Here is a 20,306-nt window from a genome sequence, read left to right on the forward strand (position 1 = left end):
ATCTTCATACGACGAGGGGTTAAAAATACAAGTGTATCTTCCCCAGTGTTATCAGCTGAACCGGGATTAGCTGTGCTACAGTTAAAGAATTTCAGGGACCGCGTGAATCGATCGAGGACCTAATTTGCAAGCAAGATTCCCCGTATAGCACCGCGAAAGGCATGAATTCCTGGCTGCCGCGATACCCTTTGTTAACTGGCGACCTTAAATCCCCAGAGTGCCTGTGTTTATGCCTCTGCCGGCTTTACTATCTCTGGGTTTACTGTATCGTTACAGTCTACTGTATCATTGTCGCTGTAATATTGCCCGAATTACCTACTCCAAAGGGAACAACAGCACTCCGCAACCAAGCATCTACTTAATTCCGAGAAACGTGTCCCTCCCCTCTGAATCCCCTTTCAATGATTGGTCGTCTACTTGCAGGCAAAGTGGAGATGATAACCGGCGTCGGGAAAGCAACCCCGCCGAATTTGACCAGATGGGGAAATCCGAACAGGCCGATCGTGCAAAGCGGCATTTTCGGGAAATATATGGTTAGTCCATCGAACGACGCGCTGTTCGTCCTGAACGGGGAAACGAGAACAATAAATTGCGAGATCGGCGGCCTGGTGCATCCCGGTGCAGTGGTATGGTTCACAGTGTCCTTGCATTGAAGGGTTCCGACAACGATAACACAGAACGTCTAGATAGATCAGGGCGAACATTTGGTAAATCGGTGTACAATCAGCGGGAACGATACAGTGTGATCATGAAATGGACATTCGATTATTAACGTCGCACGACCATTGTTCCTTTTAACGCTAAGGGCAGCGTGTCGGTAATTGAAACGTAGGTTTTATATAGATTTATAGTAGAGCTGTAACTTTCCTTCGAAGGTCGAAGAATTCGAAGCTTCGATTTCAGAAACTTCGAAGTTCCGAAGTTTCGAAATCTTCGACCTTCGAAGGAAAGTTACAGCCCTACTGAATACGTGAGTTTTGTCAAGCGCCAAGCCTGTCTTGCCTTTCTTTTCATTTAGTCTGCGATATCCGATTTCACCGAATTTAATAAAACTCATTAAAATTTTGTTTGCAAAGTATTATTTTTTAAGTACATTCGTGATATGATCCCGAAATTTATTAATAGAATGCAATCTTTTAAATTTAACAAACGGAAAGTTCAGTGTCAGTTACCGGTGACTGAAAGTTAATATTTTTATTATTTATTAAAAATCGTGACATGGTATGAAACTCATAAGTTACAACTTCATACGTTTCGAAGACTTTGAAATTTCGAGCACTTGGAAGACTTCGAAACTTCGAAGTTCCCTTCGTTCCTTCGAATCCTTCGAAGCTTCGGAAAAGTTACAGCCCTAATTTATAGTGCGTACGATTGTACCTTTCTTCTCTCAATATAGTCAAAAATTGAATGAAGTCGACGGAGAGATTTATTTCGATTCGAACGTGAGTCTCCGACGAGGTAAATAAATAAATATCTGTTTGATTCGCGAGGTTTTGTACGAAGATCACGCGTAAAAATCCGCGGAGGAGAGATCTACATTTGATGTACACACTATATCTATTCCGCTGTTGGTATCTCACGGTATCACGGCATTGTTCGATCGACAACATAGAGTAAAACTTAGAGCGTACTCTTTCGTTTAGATTAGAGTAAGAAACGATCGAGAGAAATTTTGAGAAATATATATATATATATATATATATTCTAACAGCAACACACCATTACTCGTATGGTTATCGTTGAATCATTAAAGAAATGTTTCTGCGCGCGACGGATATATACGCTCGCGAACAATTGCAACGTATTTTTGACAGCATCGAGCGTTCGGGACAGAAATTTTGATCGAACATTTGTCGCGGGACAGTTATCAGTTAAGACTTTTTAATGTACATACCAAAAAGATCGTCTTTTACATGCATATTTAACGTATCTAATCGTTACCCTACCGGTGGCCTTAGTTTCTCTCGATTCTGCATATCGTCTCCGTCTTTGTATCTATATACTTCAACTTCCTTCGGATGAATTTTCAATGGCTATAAATGGTACGATTAGTTTTCCAGTTAGTGGTTCTAGAGTAACCGACATATATATATCATATCCGACGCAGACGACAAAAGTTTCAGGAAAACAGTCACGACGAGTCAACTACTTTGTTGGAACGCGGACGATGTTTGAAAGAATATTATTAAACGAAATCGGAGGCAGTTCAAGGGGCACATTTTTTGGCTGAACTTATTTTCTTTACGAGTTAAAGGTGAGAGATCTGAATCCGACACCTTCGAATAAAACGAAACAAATGCAACTGAAAGATGTGCCTTCCAAGAAACAGTAGTTCCATCTAATAACATTCTTTAGTATCGTTAATATTGAAAGATACACTCGTCGCTATTTGTACGCCTAGCCGAAAATTCGATTCGAGACTATATAATGACGCCAGAACAAAATTTCGGGGATCCGACGAGTTTGTGTTATTATGTAGTTATAGTTCGAGAAAAACCCGTTTTGTAAAACTGATCTCTCGAGATCAAAAATACGTTATAGCCGATCGTTCATTCGCAAATTGTACATGCTATCTAATTAAGTAGAAAACGAATAGTCGCAAAAAAGAAAAACTTACACGATCCGAGGAAAACAATGTTCAACAATTCGATCTCCGCGGTTTTTACAACGAAACATCTCCACGGACATTGTTATAATACAGTTATCAGATCATGGACAGCACACTGACAACGGATATGATGGTGATGTATGATAACGCATGCGTGTGTCCCTGTATGTGTGTGTGGGGAGTGGAGGGGTTGTGTGTGTACGCGCGTGTGAATACGAAGTATTACATATTATGATTATTAGTATTATAATTATTATTATAAATGATGGTGAAAACAAGTAAAATGAATATCTTGTAATAAAATTACAACAAAACTAATTTAATAAATAATCTGCAAATACAACGTTTCTTTTTGCTACACAATGTACATGCAGATTAGAAATATGTATATGTATATACATACTACACACACATATATTTATATGTATATATATACGTACATAAATAGATATATATATACATATATATATACACACATGTATATGTTAGCAGTCTTGTATCCGTTCGGGTAAAAAGGAAAAAACGATGATACAGTGAATGGTTACAATCTGTCGTTAAACGGGCATATTTTTATGTGTCTTCTAGTCGTAACGATCACCTTTTATTCGCTAATAAATTAACGTCTGTTCAAAATCCTGGAGTCTATGTTTAATCACCTACTGTACAAATTCGACGCACACGTTTACACGTTTATCTCGGCTGGTACGAATAAATTCCTCAGTCCTTCTCCCAGATATATATATATACATGCATATAGATTTATATGTATATGTATGTTAATATACAAACATATATATTAACAGTACCACACACACAAACTCTCTTTTTTTCTTTTCACAATAGAGCGTGGTCACTGGCGATTTTTCAATGACTACAAAAAACAGTATATTTCATAGTTTACAACAAATGTTCACCGGAAGAAACGCATACGGCTCTCTGTCGCTAACGATTAATTCGGCAGTCACAAGTACGGTTCTTTTTCTTTACTACCACTGTCTGTGGGATGCTCGCAAGAAGAGGAGCCCCGAGATGACGAGAAACAGGGGAACGCAAGAGAGTAATAAGGTACACGAAAGGGAGACCGACCACGAGCAGATCACGAGGAAAAATAGACAATGAAATTTCTGAGCAGTTTTCCATTCAATACGGTGCAGTTCGGTAAACGTGTCGACGGAACACTCGAGAAACCGTTCCATTAACTCGCCACAACCCTTCCCTTTCCCCACTTTCTCTGTCTTTTCACTAACACTTGCCCAGATTCTCCAGGTTCTTCGATTCAGCACTGGTTATATATTGCACGGTTTTATGTTGGTCCCTTGCCGACTGTAAAAAAGTATATAAGCGTTGCTGAAATCTTCGTCGTGAGGCTTCTGTCTGCTCGTGATCTCATCGTTGTAATAGTACCACATGTCCGTGCGTGGGTTCTTCGCGTAAGCTGTGTAATGTCCAGCCGATACTCCTGAACATCATTCACGGTTTCAAAACTTGTTCAAAAACGACTCGCCTAACTTTCTCGGCGCGGATATGTTTTCTCTATCTGTGGTACCTCGGTAACATCACTCTGCCGGGGCACAGTGTTAAACATTTCAATTTTTAACGCACTATCTACCAGCAACTATTTTATCATTTTTTAAAGTCTTAGGCTAAGGAATGTTTACAGGGTGACAAGAAATAACGGAGTTAATCATTTCTTATTATAATTCTGTCAAATTGACGAATTTTGAAAAACCAAATAATAACAACCATAACATGGACCTTTAGTATTCATATATTTAAGAAGTTTCGAAATGGCCACCCTTTGCGCCGATACAGAGGCTCAAACGCGTCTTGAAATTTTCGGTAATGCGCCGCAGCTCTTCTGGCGCCATTCGGTCCCACTCCTGGTACAGAGATTTTTTCAATGACTCCAAATTTTTATGGGGCCGAGCACAGGCCCTGGCCTCCAAAATCGACCACACGCTGTAGTCCATCGGGTTGAGATTCTGTGAGTACGGCGGCCATTCCACAGATGTGATGAAACCTGGAAAATGGGCTTTGCACCACTCCAGAGTCGTTTTCGCCCTGTGGGCCGGCGCGGAATCCTGCTGTAACGTCCATTCCGGATCGCCGAGGTGCTGTTGGGCCCACAGAAGTACGACGGCTTCGAGAATGTCCCGTCGATACACTTCTTGGTTGATTTGACCCCTTGATCCACGAAATCCGTAGCAAATCCCATTTTCCAGATTTCATCACATCTGCAGAATGGCCACCGTACTCACCGGATCTCAACTCTATGAACTCCAGCGTTTGGTCGATTTTGGAGGCCAGGGCCTGTGCTCAGCCCCATAAAAGTTTCGAGTCGCTGAAAAAATCTCTGCGCCGGGTGTGGGACCGAATGACGTCAGAATAGCTGCGGCCCATTGTCGAAAATTTCAAAACACGTTTGAGCCTCTGAATCGGCTCAAAGGGTGGCCACTTCGAAACTTCTTAAATATATAAATACTAAAGGTCTATGTTATGATTGTTATCATTTGGTTTTTCAAAATTCGTTGATTTGACAAAATTATAATAAGAAATAGATCTTTCAATAGCAATGGGAATTACTATCGCAAACCAACTACTCGTCTCCTGTAATGTAATCTATTAATTTCTTTTGGTACAGCACAATTATTGAAACATCAATGAATAGGCTACGGTGGATAAAGTGTTAAGACAAATGATGTGCCTCTGATGAGATCATTTTACCTGAATACCAAAGGTAAAGAAACCATTTCCGACGACAAAGATAGATGAAACGCAAAGATATGTAAGAATATATACCTCCAAAATGGCAGACGCAGGCGTACAGATCGTACAAGTGTCGACCCACACTTAAGCCAACCAAAGGGAATGTGACTTTGTCGTCTAACTTCATACTAGCACACTCGTAAAACACAAATCTGCAATGCACGTCAATGAAAAAGGTACGACGTTGTATTGTTGTTAAAGAGATGCGTGAAGAATTCTCATATCTTTATGAAACTGAGAGTTGTACGTACCGTTTCAAATAAACTATAAGGAACTTGGGGTATCTATGAACCGTGAGCGTTTTCGTGGCGCATTGATTTCGTTCACATTTCGGACAAAACCAAGGATTGTGTTCGTCTAACATTTCGCTGAAAGAGGACAGATTTGTAAATCAACATTGTGCGATATAAATGTAAGAATCTCAACAAAATTTACACGCTGAATGTCGCGTATTAATTTTTGTAATCTCACAACGTTCGACCATTGGTGATCCACGCGACGCGACATTCAACGAGTCGTCAACAGAGTTGGGCAAAAATTTAATCAACGATTGACGACTAAATTTCTACTTCAATCGTTAATCGCAATTAACAATTAATCTCCTCGTTTAAGTCGTTTAGTCGTTAATTGCGATTAACGATTATTAATCGTCAATCGGATAATTGATTAATGATTAACTGCTGACTGAACTGTATGAATACTGAAAAAAAATGTAAACTGAGTTTAGGTGTATTGTCATTTGGTCCATAATACAAATTCTGTTTACGTGCTTTTATGTTTTTTTTCGACGTTTCCTTTTTTTAATCAACGATTGACGATTAAATCAATCGATTGAATCAATCGCCGATTTTTCGACGATTTCTTCATTTAATCAACGATTGACGATTAACTTCATCAATCGATTGAATCAATCGCCGATTTTTCGAAGATTTCTTTTTTTTAATCGTATACATTAATCAATCAATCATGATTAAAATTTTAATCGATTAATGCTCAACTCTGGTCGTCAATGAAGCGCGAACTATAGCTACAGCTAAGGTATACCTCTGACTAAATGCTTGAAGACAGTCGTATAAAGACAAAGGATGATGCGGCCTCTGTTTGCTAATGCTGACATGCTCAATCGGAGGCGCGATCTTAGGAACATGTTCTGTATACCGCACAGCCAAAGTGTCGCCATTTTGCAACACGACCATGTCAGTCTCCGGCACGCTACAACCCGTGCAATGTTCAGTATACATACAACGAGAACAATGATGGCCCTGCAGAGAAATTCTTTTTATTCTTCAATCTTACTGTTACGTGTACGATTACACGACCGTTCATTAATTCATTGATACTCATAATGTGATAACCGATCATTCTAACCTGGCCTGTAACAAAATGGAGCGTGTAACTCCCTTCTTGCGGAACGTTTCGCCTAACAATATCATACAAATCTTTCGCATTTACCCTTGAAGGTAATCTCACTAAATGCGGGTACCCGAACAGTTTAGTTCCCTTGCGGTTATTCGTCGTTTCGTTCGTCGTGTCGTGCCGCAACACCAATGGTACATTTAAAATTCTAACCGCGGGCCTCGGCCGGCCCGTTTGGTCTATTTTAACGAACGAAGACGCAGTCATGTACGTCGAACACATCGGACACAAAACGGGTTCTGTTTGATTCTTGAAGTAGTTCTGTAAAATGAAACGTGTACCATTAATGGACTTATCAGCCGTGATTTCCTTTCTTTTCCACTCTTCCTAAATGTATTAGATATGCAGTTTTATTATTCGATTACGCGAATAATCTAAGCTAACGTATTTAGTACCCTCAGTGGACAGCAGCCTCAGATTAGTCTGAATTGAGTTCCAGAACACGAGTGTTCTGGCTTGCGGATTGTACTCAAATAGCGAATCATACGGGTTTCCATCTTTCCGTTTCCAAGCACCTCAACTTGTAACAAAGCTTCCTAGGCTAATTGGTAACGTAAAGCTGTTTCTGGTTCCCGTACGTACCCTTATGGTACCGTCCGGCTAGAACGTTCGAGGATTTAATCTCAGACCTTCCCGGGGTGAAACAGTTGGTAACTGTGTACCTCGCTTGTGTACCCCTACCGCTAGATTGAAACTGCCGTTTTCATCATTGGGTTTTTCGCAAGAAAATGCTCATTCATTATTATCACCATCGCGTGTAGTTAAGTAAGGTATGATAGAGTTATAGCTCACCTCGATACAGACATCGCACATGACGAAATTACAGCTATTCCCGCTATGCCTTTTCAAATCGCCGTCCAATTCTTCGAGGCAGATCGTGCACGGAACTTCGTCTCCGGTAATCGCCGACTTTTGACAGGCTCCACTGTCAGCTTCCGCCACACGATCACCACCACCATCTGGTACTGAAGTGTACGCGTCAGGAGGTTCCGTGAGTTCAAAGGCGTATATAGATCGATTCGTATCATTGATGTGTCTCAAGAGAATATTGTCATCCTTAAATTTAAAACCTTGATGTACAATCCAACAGTGACATTCCCGTGTAGTGCGATAAGCTACAGCAAGCAAGGTACGTAAGTCTCGATACCTACGGTGCAAGGGTAAAATAATATAGAAAAGGAATCGTGGCCGATTTTCATAGGCCGGAAACAAAGAGCATGCACGACAAACGATAAAGGAATCGGGAGAACGTAAAAAAAGACAAACAAACAAGAAGTAAAGATGTGCAACAAGAACGACAGAAGCGTCTGTTTGATGGAATGTAGCCTCGTAACTAGTTCTTTGCGATACGAGAGTGTTCTTCCACAGCCATTTCTCTTGGAGGGCAGTATCGACGATTACCGACACTAGATGGTAAGCCGTCTTCTTCACCCTCCGTAAAACATACTCTTACAAAACTTAAGACCTACGCACCATTTGCTCATACACAATCTCAAATCAAACTGTACTTGATTTTCAAATAGAGGTTCAACATACAAGATGGTCCAACTAAATGTCTCTTTCACTCGTGACGATTGCATACAATATATTTGCTGTACCGTCACAACTGAAGGCTGCCTTTAGGTGGATCACTGTGTGACAACACTATACATTGCCTACATACATATCTATAAAAATTCTTGAATTTCACTTGATCTTGAATCTCGACAAACATAAACTTCCTAATGAAGTTTATCTTGGAAACATGTAAATAACTGATCGGCACAGCTACCACATGCAGGACGAACTCCTTTTCTATGCTTACCAGAATCTTTGATATATGGTTCTCCAAGACTTCTGCGAGCGCAATATTCGCCACTGCGATATTCCCCTTGCCTAACGTTTTCAGCAGCTCGTCCTTCAATTTTCCAATGCGCGACTGCTTGTTCAATGAGACCACACACTTAATTGGTTGATCGCCATTCGCGGGAACATATGTCACGTTCAATTGCCTTTCCATCGCATGAGGCAACGGTACTGACAAATACATGAACGGCTCGTACGTAACTGAAACGTGTTTACATACTGCACATACAACCTACAATGAAAAAACATGGTATCAAAACATGGTATCAGAATGATAACATTTCGACTTTATGTTCTACGTCCGAGGTAAAAATTATAAGGTGTGCCCCGAACTTGTGCTTCCTTGAAAGAAATGAAGCCCGAGGTCATTTCAAGTCACTTTTTCCTTTGCGAAAATGATCCCCGCGGCTTTTTTTACATTAACCGTACCACGACCGGTCTAATGACCACTTAGGTAATAAATTTCTTTATTCGGGCACGTGTTATTATAAAAATTCAAACAATGTATATCCGATACAGTTTGTACCCGGTACGGTTAGTGTTAACAACTCCTGAACAAAGTCGCAGAGAACATTTTCGCATAGGAAAAAATGACTTCAAATCGGAAATCACCTCTTCTAAGGAAGTACAAGATTTTTGGGACAGCCTGTATATGTACAGCGAACGTGTATCGGTAGAATGAGACCTGCCTCTCACGCTTCGCAAAGCAAGGAGGTTTGACTACTGAATTTTACTGTCGGAGGCGTTTTTTACGGTAAAAGCCGATTATAGAAGACATTACCCCAACGTATAGTCTCCATGGGAAATATAATATTGGACTGTCCAGACATTACCTTGCTCTTAAACTGTCCCTGGAAAGTGTCAACAATTATACTCCTATTAGACCTCAAGTGATTCGCCCAATGTTTATCCGCCTCAATCTCATCTTGTGCGGCGATAGCTCCATTACCGTAACTTTGAGAGACCCGTGTACATTGCGAACTAATACTTCCAAGGCCATCGCGTTTGTGATTCTTCTCTTGATCGTCTAACCGCATGCGTTTCACGTTACACTTCTCTAAACCATTGTCGTACTCTATATCGGAGCCGCTCGACGCATAATCCACACCACAATTGACTTTTTCAATATTAACTTCTTTTATTCGTTTAACGCTGACGCTTTTATTGTCGAAATCGTGATTCTCCATTAGATTCGAATTGTCTAAAGGCATCCTACGAACATTCTCTTTCGGGAATTTCTGTGAATCATAATGAATCTCGTTATTACATTCTTGCAGCGTCACTAAAAAATTCGCGTTGCTAGTTTTCGCCTCTTTATGAATATCATAAAGACCGTGGTATTTGGGAACGTTTTTCGAAAATTCTATCAACGTGTCCAGTCTGAACGAAGGAGCGATCTCGTTCTCCTTCTCGTCAACTTTATTGTGAATAAACGTGTTCGATTTTGTTTCAACGGTTTCGAAAGAATCGAGCGTCTCTTCGTCATCGACGTCGTTCAAAGGTGATCCTCGTGGTGAGTTTGCAGTACTATCTAACTCGCCTATCGATGAATCTAAGTCTAAAGAATAATATTAATATTATAGAAATCTTCCATAATCTTCTCTGTACCTTTATAAATTTTCTTTACCCCTTGGTGAACCAGCCATTGTCACGTTAGGGCTATTAGGACATTCTGGTGATGGTAAACAGGCGTACATCTCTAACAAGTCTGAATTACAATTGGCGTTACTAGTGGCAGTAACTGGGGACATTGTTTTCCCGTTCGAGTTCTCCACCGAGTTAATCGAGTTGGCAGTAGTTGTAGACGAGGGAGTTTGACAATTTTTTGTACCCTTTGCTGTGTTCATTTGTTCGTGCAGAGAATCCAACAGCAGGGCAAGAAACTCTTGGCAATCATGCTGTGAAACGATATGTTTTGACAATCGTGCCGCGAGGAAGATATTTTACAGACAACACAATGATAAATATGTACCTGTCGGTAATCTTTAAATTGCGAATGATACGCTCCCAAAGTTTGTTTAAATTCGATAGGCCTGAGAACACTGTATCTACCAGACCACATTTTACTAAGCAGTACACTGAAATGTGCCATCAATGACCCAGGAGGAGGAAGTTTCTCCCCCCTCTGCTGCAAATCCAAAAAATGTTGCAGAACAGGTGGTGTTGCAGTTAAACATTGCAAACCAGCAGCCATAAAACAAGTATTACCAAGATTACGAAGGCCACATACACCTGCGCGTAATACTACATCCTCTGAAAATACAAATTGAAATGATACAATGTTCAGGTGAACGTCCAGTTAAAACCATAAACATTGAGTTTATGTTAAAAATTAGAGTTGTGCAAGAATATTTAGATTCTCGAATGTTGTCAGGTTCTCGCACGCCTCTAATAAAAATACATAAAGACACATGCCCATTGGAGAATCATCTTGAGAATCTCCACCTTCCGAGAACAAGTTGTTTAAAGCAGGTGTACCAGGTGGTAAGAATGGACCATGCTCTATACCAGTCCCACTATTGTCAATTAGTTCGTCCGTGCCGATATCTGTGAAATCGCCTAATCCAGGTGGCGGTGGAAGCGGAATGGCATAATCTGAGGTTGAACTATTTGCTTCAGTCCTATAGGAAAATCAATCGTTGAGAATCAATCGTTATAATCATTGAAGATTCCATAGATGTGTTTATACCATGTGTCTTCTATGCCCATATTAACTTCAGTAGAAAGTAATTTATCCTCTTGAAGGGTGAGAGTATGATCTAAGGAAGACGTTAACGGACTGAGACCGGTCGACTCTAGTACGTCTGATATCTCTGGGACTCCAGGCAGGTGAAAAATTCCAGATGATCCAATCATTGAAATATTTTCTACTTCTGAGGCATTCACCTTATTGTCCATTCAGATAACAAAATACCAGGTATTACCTAAAAATATAATCACAATAGAAAAGAGAATCAAGAATGAAATCACATGCGCTGTTTGTACTTCGAATGAGTACATCGTTTTGTGAAAATTATACTAATCAAAATGATTTGCGTTCAGTTGCAAAAATGTGACACACAATATTATGTAAACATTTAAGTTATATTGCTAACACAATAATAATATGTAAGATAATATAATAAACATAACTTACACGATATTAAACATTAAAGGAAATGTTTCATACAAACAGAAACGGATAGCGTGATATTATAAATAATTTTGTGTTCTCCATCATCCTCTTTTAAAGGTATAATATGCAAAATATTTTTATCGATCTTCTAGTAATACTACAACCAACAATACGGATAAATAATAAACATGAATATCTAAAAACAGTATACGTTGACAATTCCATGAATTAGAATCAAATTAAACAAAATGATCAAACAATAGTTAAACTCATCCTAACCTAAGATGTCGCGAAATATTACCGCGAATTCTTTGGCGTCCTATTCTCATAAGGCGGTAAACTCTTCGAAGAATAATTGCTATAGATAACCCGCGTTTCTTTTACTTTTTGTAGGCGAGATTAAGTTGCGCGGACTAGTACAATGATCAATATGGACGAAACTGAATTCTGTAGTCTATAAAAGTACAACTAAGACCTTGCCCATTCAAATTCTGATCATCCTGGAAACGTTTCAACAGTAGATGTTTGGTACAAGTGTTCACACGGATGCGTAACGATACGCAACTAACAGAAATAAAAGACGTAAGGAAGAAAACGAAAAAGTAATATCGACTTACTTTACAGAAAATCCACTTTCTTCTTTGTGAAATATCTATACCGCCATTGCAGTAAACGGCATGGTCAATGGATGCGCTAGAAAAGGAAGATTCGCTCGCGGCGCCTCAGGAAGTCGGTATATTTTTCAATCTGTAATGTGGGTTCACCACTTCCTGCTTTCTAGGGAAAATTTATTTGCCCGCCCAAAATGATAAAAAATCAAGGTAGCATTTTCATTTGAGAGAAATCGATAAATTGAAAATTCCTTTATTTTCGGATTACAATACTGTAGCATTTTCAAATTTCGTTCGAAAAATTATACGGGAACAGTTCGATAAAATAATAAACACCGATACATCGATGAAACCAATTTTAAATTCCTGTAACGCATATTTACCCCGACGGCACACCGGCTCGGTTTCAGCCTGGCCCCTGTGCACAAAAGGGCGCGTTTTCCGCCTGCCGAGGGCTCGAGCCCAGGGCCTGCCGGCCGGGCTAGGATTCAGCCGATTTGCAAGATTGCAAGGGTGCGGGATTCGCGTTCTCATTGCGTGATAATACAAACACGGGTTTTTTCAGTAGTCAAAAACGCCAAATAAAGGTCAATCTAGGCAGCAATCGCCCTCAAAGGTCTTATTTATTAACTTATTATACTTTTGTCGGTAACAAGGGAGACTGCTACGCATTTGCAAAGTACTGCCACATTGATGCGACCCGCCCTGTGTCGCGCATGCGCGAGAAAAGTTGGGCCCAATCGAAGCACTGATTGGCCACATTAGTGTGATACCGTGCTGCCCTCTCAAAAACAGGCTGAATCCCAGCCCGGCCGTCAGGCTCTGGGCTCGAGCCCCCGGCAGGTGAAAATCGCGCCCTTTTGTGCACAGGGGCCAGGCTAAATCGTCCTGATTTGGTCTCAACGCTGAGCCAAGCATTGCGTTAGCCCGTAACGTGTCGGGCTGGGGCTCGGCTAGCTGGGTCCGGCGGTGGGCTCGGGCAGACTGTGCTGTCGGGGTACATATATTATAAATCAAACGTTTCACAAATTTTGGCGCGATCGGTTTACGAAGTTCGATAATGATAAAAAAGATGCTAATATGTTGTAAATATAAACTTCGCGTTTTACAACAGAAAATATTGAAACAGCCAATTGTACATCTATATATTTACATAACAACAAACGATAAGGACTATTTACACATTTTTATGTGAAATCCGTTTGTTATGCTTTTCTGTTTGTGTAAGAGAGGTCTTGAAATATACGTGTATGTCAAGTTTCCGTCTATGTATGTCACGCCTATACAGATAAACATTTCGAATACACTATCGGAGATTATGTATACACACTATTGACTTCTTTAACGTATACTCATAAAAAAAAGTTTAATCATGTCTAATGTCAGTTTGAGTAATCTGTCACTTGTATTTGTTCAGTGATAAATTAAATGGTTCGGTGGGAATGTTGCGATAGTAGTATTACAACATTTCTTAGTGACAGCAAGTAGTCTAAATATATGTGTGTGACAAAAGTGCATCGACAGCTAATTTTTAAAGTACAAATGCAATAAGGTGACGCGTCCTGTGCACGTGAAAAACGTGATTTGTGACGGAAGCGTATCAACTCAATTAGTAATAATTATGTTCAATTTTATTAAAGTATCGTTGCTTCTGACGTTAATCGATGTTACTGTATTGTTGCTGGTATAAACAACTGAGTTGAATTGTTACTACTTGTTATTTTCTTGTGAGATTCAGTCAGTAAACAAGTGTTGTTGGCAAACATTAAAATTACAGTAGCATATAACAAAATATGACTTAATAACAGTTTATAATCTATGTAAACAGATCTCACATGCCATATAAGAACGTTGTACAAAATATTGAGAAGAATAGAGAATATTATATGAACAAATATGTCATCGCAAGAACAAACGTTGATAGTGCAGTCGAAATTCGTTTCAGGAGAGACTGTAATAATTGTATCCTTTTATTTCTTTTTCTATAACTAGATTACGGATCTTTATGCAAAATAAAACTGCTCTGCATTGATCATGGGGGGGGGATTCAGGAATAAAATAAAAATTTATTTCATTCCTTAATGACTTTGTTACATTGGAAACGACATTACAATATCCTTAAATTTTTCTAATCTTTTACTGTTGTATATTTCATCCAACCAATTTCTTCGTAAATGCATAAACATCCGCAGTCTATCTATAATGTATAAAACAATCAGATATTTCTGTGTAAAGCCTTAATCGTTGGAATAGACAACAGAAGCTTCGTTGATTCAGGGCTGGGTTAAACATACTAGAATCGTAGCGCTCCTTAATAAAGGAACAACCCATGCCTTGGTGATTTTAATCACTTCTAAAACACCTCCTCAAGTATACAGCGATCTCACCATAGAAAGAGTATTACCTATCGACCAAGATTTTAAATGCAACATAAGTATGTAAAATGATTATTCTTGTTAATGATAATTATAATAATGTTACAATTATTGAATAACATTTTTTAAAGATGCAGACGCAAAACAACAGGACAGTTTAGACGTGTACCTCAACGTTACGTCAAGAAAGTTACATTTAGTATTCGAAATGAGGCCTGGCGTAGGAACCAGTTCCTTGGTATCAGAAATATTTAGGGCTATAGAAGGTATGAGCAACTTGGAATGTATAAATGAATGTTTACACTTCGTTCTAGTTAACATTTCAACGATTTCAGTGTATCAGAAGTCGAATAATCCAGCATCAGAGTTTTCATGGATCCAAAAATTAACGGGAAGTACTCGTAATCTCAACGCTACCAGTAAGGAAGTAGAAGACGCTACTGATCCCGTTAGTACATTATTTTATAAACAGATAGCTGTGCTTCTTGTTAAATCGCTACAGAGTTTTAATCGAAAAATCTCTTTTCTAGCTTGTAGATATAGAGAATCCACTTTTAGTTGTAACAAGACAAAGTATTGCTTCCGGTAAGTCACCAGTGGCTGCCAGAGAATCGGTAGTAAGATACCAGATGGCATGCAAAGAAGACGACTATACATACAGCAAAACATTCCGGTTTGTTACCTTATTCATAGTTGCTAAAGGTGTGCGAGAACCTTGCCCTAATGCAACGGTTTCCAATCTTTATGCTACTACGCCCCCCTGAAAAAAGAATATTTTTCCACACGTTCTAAATAATAAACAGTTTTCTTTATTTTGGCGGCTCCCAGGTTGGAAACCGCTGCTCTTATGTTACTCAAACTTTCATAATTTCGTCTGCTACAGCATATTTATTGGTACATGGAACGTAAATGGGCAAGCACCGAATGGTATTACTCTGCACGAATGGTTGAGTTGCGACAAAACACCGCCAGATGTATATGCAATTGGATTCCAAGAATTAGATTTAACTAAAGAAGCATTTCTTTTTAATGATACTCCAAGGGAAGAGGAGTGGAGGTACCAAAATTATGATTGAAGATTTCATTAAATGAAATATTTTAAGAGTGTTATTGTTTTTGTAGACAAGTTGTAGCGAAATCTCTTCATCCGGATGGAGTATACGAACAAGTGGCCATTGTCAGACTAGTTGGTATGATGTTGCTCATATATGCTTTAAATAGTCATATACCATTTATAAAAGATGTATCGGTTGATACTGTAGGCACTGGTATTATGGGTAAAATGGTAATACTTTTATTATATATAAAATCAAGTTATCAATATTAATGGCTCATGTAATTACCATACTATAACTTACTATTTTTGAATAGGGTAATAAAGGAGGTGTAGCAGTAAGTTGTTCTATTCACAATACATCTATCTGCTTCGTTAATGCCCATTTAGCAGCGCATTGTGAAGAATACCAAAGGCGTAATCAAGATTATGCAGATATATGTGCACGATTATCATTTTCAAAATATGTACCTCCAAAAAATTTTAAGGATCACGAGTAAGAATTCAAGCGAAATATGTGCTTTCTTTTAGAATATACTCTAGTGTTACCATACTAACTGAACAATATCCTTAATAGCCAAATTTACTGGTTGGGAGACTTGAATTATCGAATAACAGAAATGGACGTTGCAGTTGCTAAACAACACATAGAGACCGAAAACTATGCTCCTCTTTTGACTTTAGATCAACTTTGTCAACAGAGACAATTAGGCCGTGTGTTACAAGGATTCCATGAAGCAGAAATTACATTTAAGCCAACGTATAAATACGATCTAGGCACAGATAATTGGGACTCTAGGTAAAATTAATTATTTTACGTACAGTAGGTTCACGTTCATTGCACTCCCGATCAAATGCTCATTCTTTACACGAACATCGTTCGTTGCATTTTGTCCGCGCAAGGTGGGGAATGCCGCTTAGTGGAAATGGTAATTTCAGAGTCACGTCGCGATTGTTTCTTTATGTAGTTATATGTACTATTGTAGAATGATGTTTTGGCATAGCTCCTACAAGCTAGAGAGTGACGGGGGAAAGGAGGGTCGTAGCTGTATCTCATTCTGCCGCGTTTTCTTTCATTCGCTTTTGTTCGTTACGTCTAATACCCTCCAGAAACTCAGACCAACAGAATGAGTTACAGCTACGACTCTCCTTTCCCCTGTAACTCTCTAGCTTTGTAGGAGCTACGCCAAAACATCATTTCCCAACTGTACACATTGATCGCGGCTTCAATTCAACAGCGGGAGAGTTATAGATCGGAAATCTTATGCGATTGATTAGATACCTCGTTCATTGCAAAAACCTCCTGTATATTAAAAATTATGAATCATAGCGAGAAAAGCAGATCACCAGCTTGGTGCGATCGAGTACTATGGAAAGGAGATGCGATTACATCAATCGTATATCGAAGTCATCCTGAATTAAGAATCTCCGATCACAAACCAGTCAGTGCTCTATTCGACTCTCAGGTAATTAAAAATCTTTAAATCCGCAAAATTATGATATATTTGTTAGCCATGTTAGTCATGTGTAATTTATTGCAGATTAGGATTATAGATATGGCAAAATATCGTAAAATTCACGAAGAAGTTATGAAAAAGCTTGACAAATTAGAAAACGAATTTTTACCGCAAGTAATGGTCGACACTACCGATATAATATTTGACACTTTGAAATTTCTGGAGCCTAGTAGCAAAGAACTTATTATTGCAAATACTGGCCAGGTAAAATAATTTGTTCATAAATCAGTATATTCCATATAGAGTATAGAGAAACTAATTATATTTTCTCGTAGGTGCCAGTGCAATTTGAATTTATAAAGAAATTAGGTGAAACTAATTACTGCAGAGACTGGTTGGATATCGAGCCATTTAAAGGTTTTATAAAACCAGGTATAATTCACTTTTTTAAAATATTTTTATTCTTAGAATGAGAGAGCACAACCTATTTTATAGTTTAATTTTAAACATATTTCAGGAGAAAAATGTGATGCTAGATTTGAAATATACGTGGACAAAAGGTCGGCTTGCAAATTAAATTCTGGAGAAGATAAGTTGTACGATATCTTAATATTACACCTCGAAGGTGGAAAGGATATATTTATAACTGTGACAGGTAGTATAATATTATGATGTAACAACACAAATGAAGAAGTCAGCAATATTGTTAATTCTTCTCAGGGACCTATGAAAGAAGTTGTTTCGGAGCGTCAATAGAAGCTTTGGTTCACATTCGAGTACCGATTAGAGAGATACCTATTGGCAGATTAATGGAACTTGTAAGGGAGTTACATGAAACATGAGCAAGAAAAAGAAAAAAGTAAAAAAGTTTTTAATGATAGTTATCTTAATGTTACAGGAAAATAATAAGAATCTTCCTCCAGATCCATATGAGATACCTAAGGAGATATGGTTCTTAGTTGACAGATTGTATCGGCATGGTATAAAAACGGCAGGCCTTTTTGAAACGCCTGGGCTTCACAGCGAAATTATAGCTATAAGAGATTGGTTAGATAATGGGAGTCAAGATCCAATGCGTATCCTTTCCGAAATATAAAAGTTAAATATTTAAAAAGTTACAATCTCTTCTAACAGTTTCGAAATCGTTTTGATTCCTTAACAATTGCAAAGCTGGCAGTGTGCACTCTGTTGCAGAAGCATTACTTTTACTATTAGAGTCAACTGCTGAACCGTTAATTCCGTATAACTTGCATACTGTGTGCTTATCGGCAGCAGTAAATTACTTGCAATGCAAACAGGTACATACATAAATAAAGCATATTTTATAGAAGTGTGCGAGAACCCGAAACGGGTTTGGGCGTACTCGTACATCTTTAATTCTTTTAAAAACGGAAAGCTCATGTAGTCATTGTTTTAATCGTTTTGCAGATTGTAATGCAGCTTCCAGAAATCAGGAGGAAAGTTTTCCTTTATATATGTTACTTTCTAAAAGAATTATTAAATCATACACAAGATAACAAGCTGGATGCGAAAACTCTGGGTAAGACTATAGGATCATTCATGCCGAATCGATCACTTTTTGCAGGCGCCATCGTCGATTTTGTTCTACATAAATGAAATATGTTGTAATCCATGAGAAATTAGGGGGGTTTAAGTCATCATTTTGCCGGTTTCGAATTTTTTTAGAAATGGCAGGCCTTCAAAGTTTTCAATTTTTGCCCATTTCGGCGAAAACGGGCCTCGCTTACGAATTTTTATCTCGAGAACTGTTTGTCTGATTGTGCTACATTTTTTTTTGTTTTATTCGGGAAGGATTGGGCTATTACAAAATAATTTTTTCAACCTCGAAAATCAACTTTATAATGTCGAAAAATGGAAACAAATTCTTTTTTTACGTTTTTTTCGATGAGGGGCCGCAGTGATTTCAATTTTGAAAAAAATATGGTTTTCGACATTATAAAATTGATTTTCGAGGTTGAAAAAATTATCTTGTAATAGCCCAATCCTTTCCGAATAAAACAAAAAAAAATGTAGCTCAATCGGACAAACAGTTCCCGAGATAAAAATTCGTAAGCGAGGCCCGTTTTCGTCGAAATGGGCAAAAATTGAAAACTTTGAAGGCCTGCCATTTCTAAAGAAATTCGAAACCGCCAAAATGATGACTTAAACCCCCCCCCCCTAATTTCTCATGGACTGCAACATATTTCATTTAGAACAAAATCGACGATGGTGTCTGCAAAAAGTGATCGATTCGGCATGGAATGACCCTGTATCAAAATTATTCCACGACTTGCAACGATAAGAAAATTTGTATTTATCACTTGTTTTGTAGCGACGCTGTTCGGGTCAATATTCTTAAGAGATCCACCGAGAAGTAGAGATGACCGAAGTCAAAGAAGTCGCACTGTACAAGCAATAATTGACAGAAAAAAAGCAGCTTTCGTTTATCACTTTTTAGTAAATGATCAAAGTGATTTTATTCATGATCGATAGTCGTATTCGAAATAGAAAGTATTCGGTAAATGTTTCTCCTCTAGTTAGGAATACAATATTCCGTCTCTATGATCACACTTTGTTGACGTTCTTATATTTTCATTGCTGACCCTTTCGTATCACGGAGTAAGCTGACAGTAAGCAAACTTTGGTTCAGCTTCTCCAATGGTAAAGTGATAAACCATTAAAAGGTACGAAACAAAAATGAACTGCCAATAAGTGAAATGATTCTATAATTCCGTTGTCGATTCCGGGCGTTGAAACTATAGGAAGCGAACTGTAATAGTTTAATTTGCAAGACATTAGTAAATGTTTTATAAATATTTAATACTGTTGTAGCAGTACTTAACAATAACGCGAACAAAAGTTTGATAGTAATAAACAATTGATTTGCAAATTCGAAATCTTATTCTAAAATCTCTATGGTGCGCTACATGTGAAATACTCATAATTAGTTAATAAGTAAGAAATAAAAAATAATCGCAGTTACAATTTCATCTAGTCTTTGTGGCCTAATACGGCTGAATATATAATATGTAAATTAATTCATGATAAGGAACGAAATT

The 20,306-nt window shown here is 38.4% G+C and overlaps 3 protein-coding genes across 15 annotated transcripts in view; 2 read left to right on the plus strand and 1 right to left on the minus strand.

The window, feature by feature from the left end:
• Nucleotides 1-2,951, plus strand: part of Fstl5 (follistatin-like 5) — a 122,177-nt gene extending 119,226 nt beyond the window's left edge. For all 4 annotated transcript variants that reach the window (XM_076421387.1, XM_076421386.1, XM_076421389.1 and 1 more), the window contains one exon: nucleotides 424-2,951. In XM_076421387.1, the coding sequence (XP_076277502.1) occupies nucleotides 424-653 (230 nt within the window). In that variant the 3' untranslated portion in view covers nucleotides 654-2,951. The remainder of the gene's footprint in view (nucleotides 1-423) is intronic.
• LOC143207676 (uncharacterized) lies at nucleotides 2,477-12,520 on the minus strand. Of its 4 annotated transcripts, XM_076421382.1 has the most exons (14): nucleotides 12,030-12,296; nucleotides 11,772-11,907; nucleotides 11,325-11,559; nucleotides 11,051-11,256; nucleotides 10,608-10,888; nucleotides 10,263-10,533; nucleotides 9,469-10,193; nucleotides 8,595-8,867; nucleotides 7,583-7,846; nucleotides 6,743-7,051; nucleotides 6,419-6,636; nucleotides 5,626-5,742; nucleotides 5,408-5,526; nucleotides 2,477-4,067 (listed from the first exon to the last, which is right to left on the minus strand). In XM_076421382.1, the coding sequence occupies exons 3-14, from the start codon at nucleotides 11,531-11,533 to the stop codon at nucleotides 3,895-3,897; spliced, it is 3,165 nt and encodes a 1,054-aa protein (XP_076277497.1). In that variant the 5' UTR covers nucleotides 11,534-11,559; nucleotides 11,772-11,907; nucleotides 12,030-12,296; the 3' UTR covers nucleotides 2,477-3,894. The 4 variants fall into 4 exon arrangements, with proteins under 4 accessions (XP_076277497.1, XP_076277495.1, XP_076277498.1 ...); XM_076421380.1 differs by lacking the exons at nucleotides 11,772-11,907; nucleotides 12,030-12,296 and adding an exon at nucleotides 12,368-12,520; XM_076421383.1 differs by lacking the exon at nucleotides 11,772-11,907.
• Nucleotides 12,201-20,042, plus strand: Ocrl (Oculocerebrorenal syndrome of Lowe). Of its 7 annotated transcripts, none has more exons than XM_076421405.1 (19): nucleotides 12,201-12,332; nucleotides 14,190-14,323; nucleotides 14,615-14,795; nucleotides 14,868-15,002; nucleotides 15,072-15,184; nucleotides 15,267-15,409; nucleotides 15,620-15,793; nucleotides 15,859-16,021; nucleotides 16,108-16,286; nucleotides 16,368-16,589; nucleotides 17,121-17,256; nucleotides 17,332-17,511; nucleotides 17,583-17,679; nucleotides 17,765-17,902; nucleotides 17,968-18,065; nucleotides 18,146-18,323; nucleotides 18,418-18,545; nucleotides 18,676-18,787; nucleotides 19,580-20,042. In XM_076421405.1, exons 2-19 carry the CDS (start codon nucleotides 14,258-14,260, stop codon nucleotides 19,738-19,740), a joined length of 2,604 nt encoding a protein of 867 aa, XP_076277520.1. In that variant the 5' UTR covers nucleotides 12,201-12,332; nucleotides 14,190-14,257; the 3' UTR covers nucleotides 19,741-20,042. The 7 variants fall into 7 exon arrangements, with proteins under 7 accessions (XP_076277520.1, XP_076277518.1, XP_076277513.1 ...); XM_076421403.1 differs by lacking the exon at nucleotides 12,201-12,332 and adding an exon at nucleotides 12,424-12,571; XM_076421398.1 differs by lacking the exon at nucleotides 12,201-12,332 and adding an exon at nucleotides 13,639-14,098.
• The last annotated feature ends 264 nt before the right edge of the window (nucleotides 20,043-20,306 follow it).

This window comes from Lasioglossum baleicum, chromosome 4, assembly GCF_051020765.1.
Source record: "Lasioglossum baleicum chromosome 4, iyLasBale1, whole genome shotgun sequence".
In the NCBI taxonomy this organism is placed as follows: Eukaryota; Metazoa; Arthropoda; class Insecta; order Hymenoptera; family Halictidae; genus Lasioglossum; species Lasioglossum baleicum.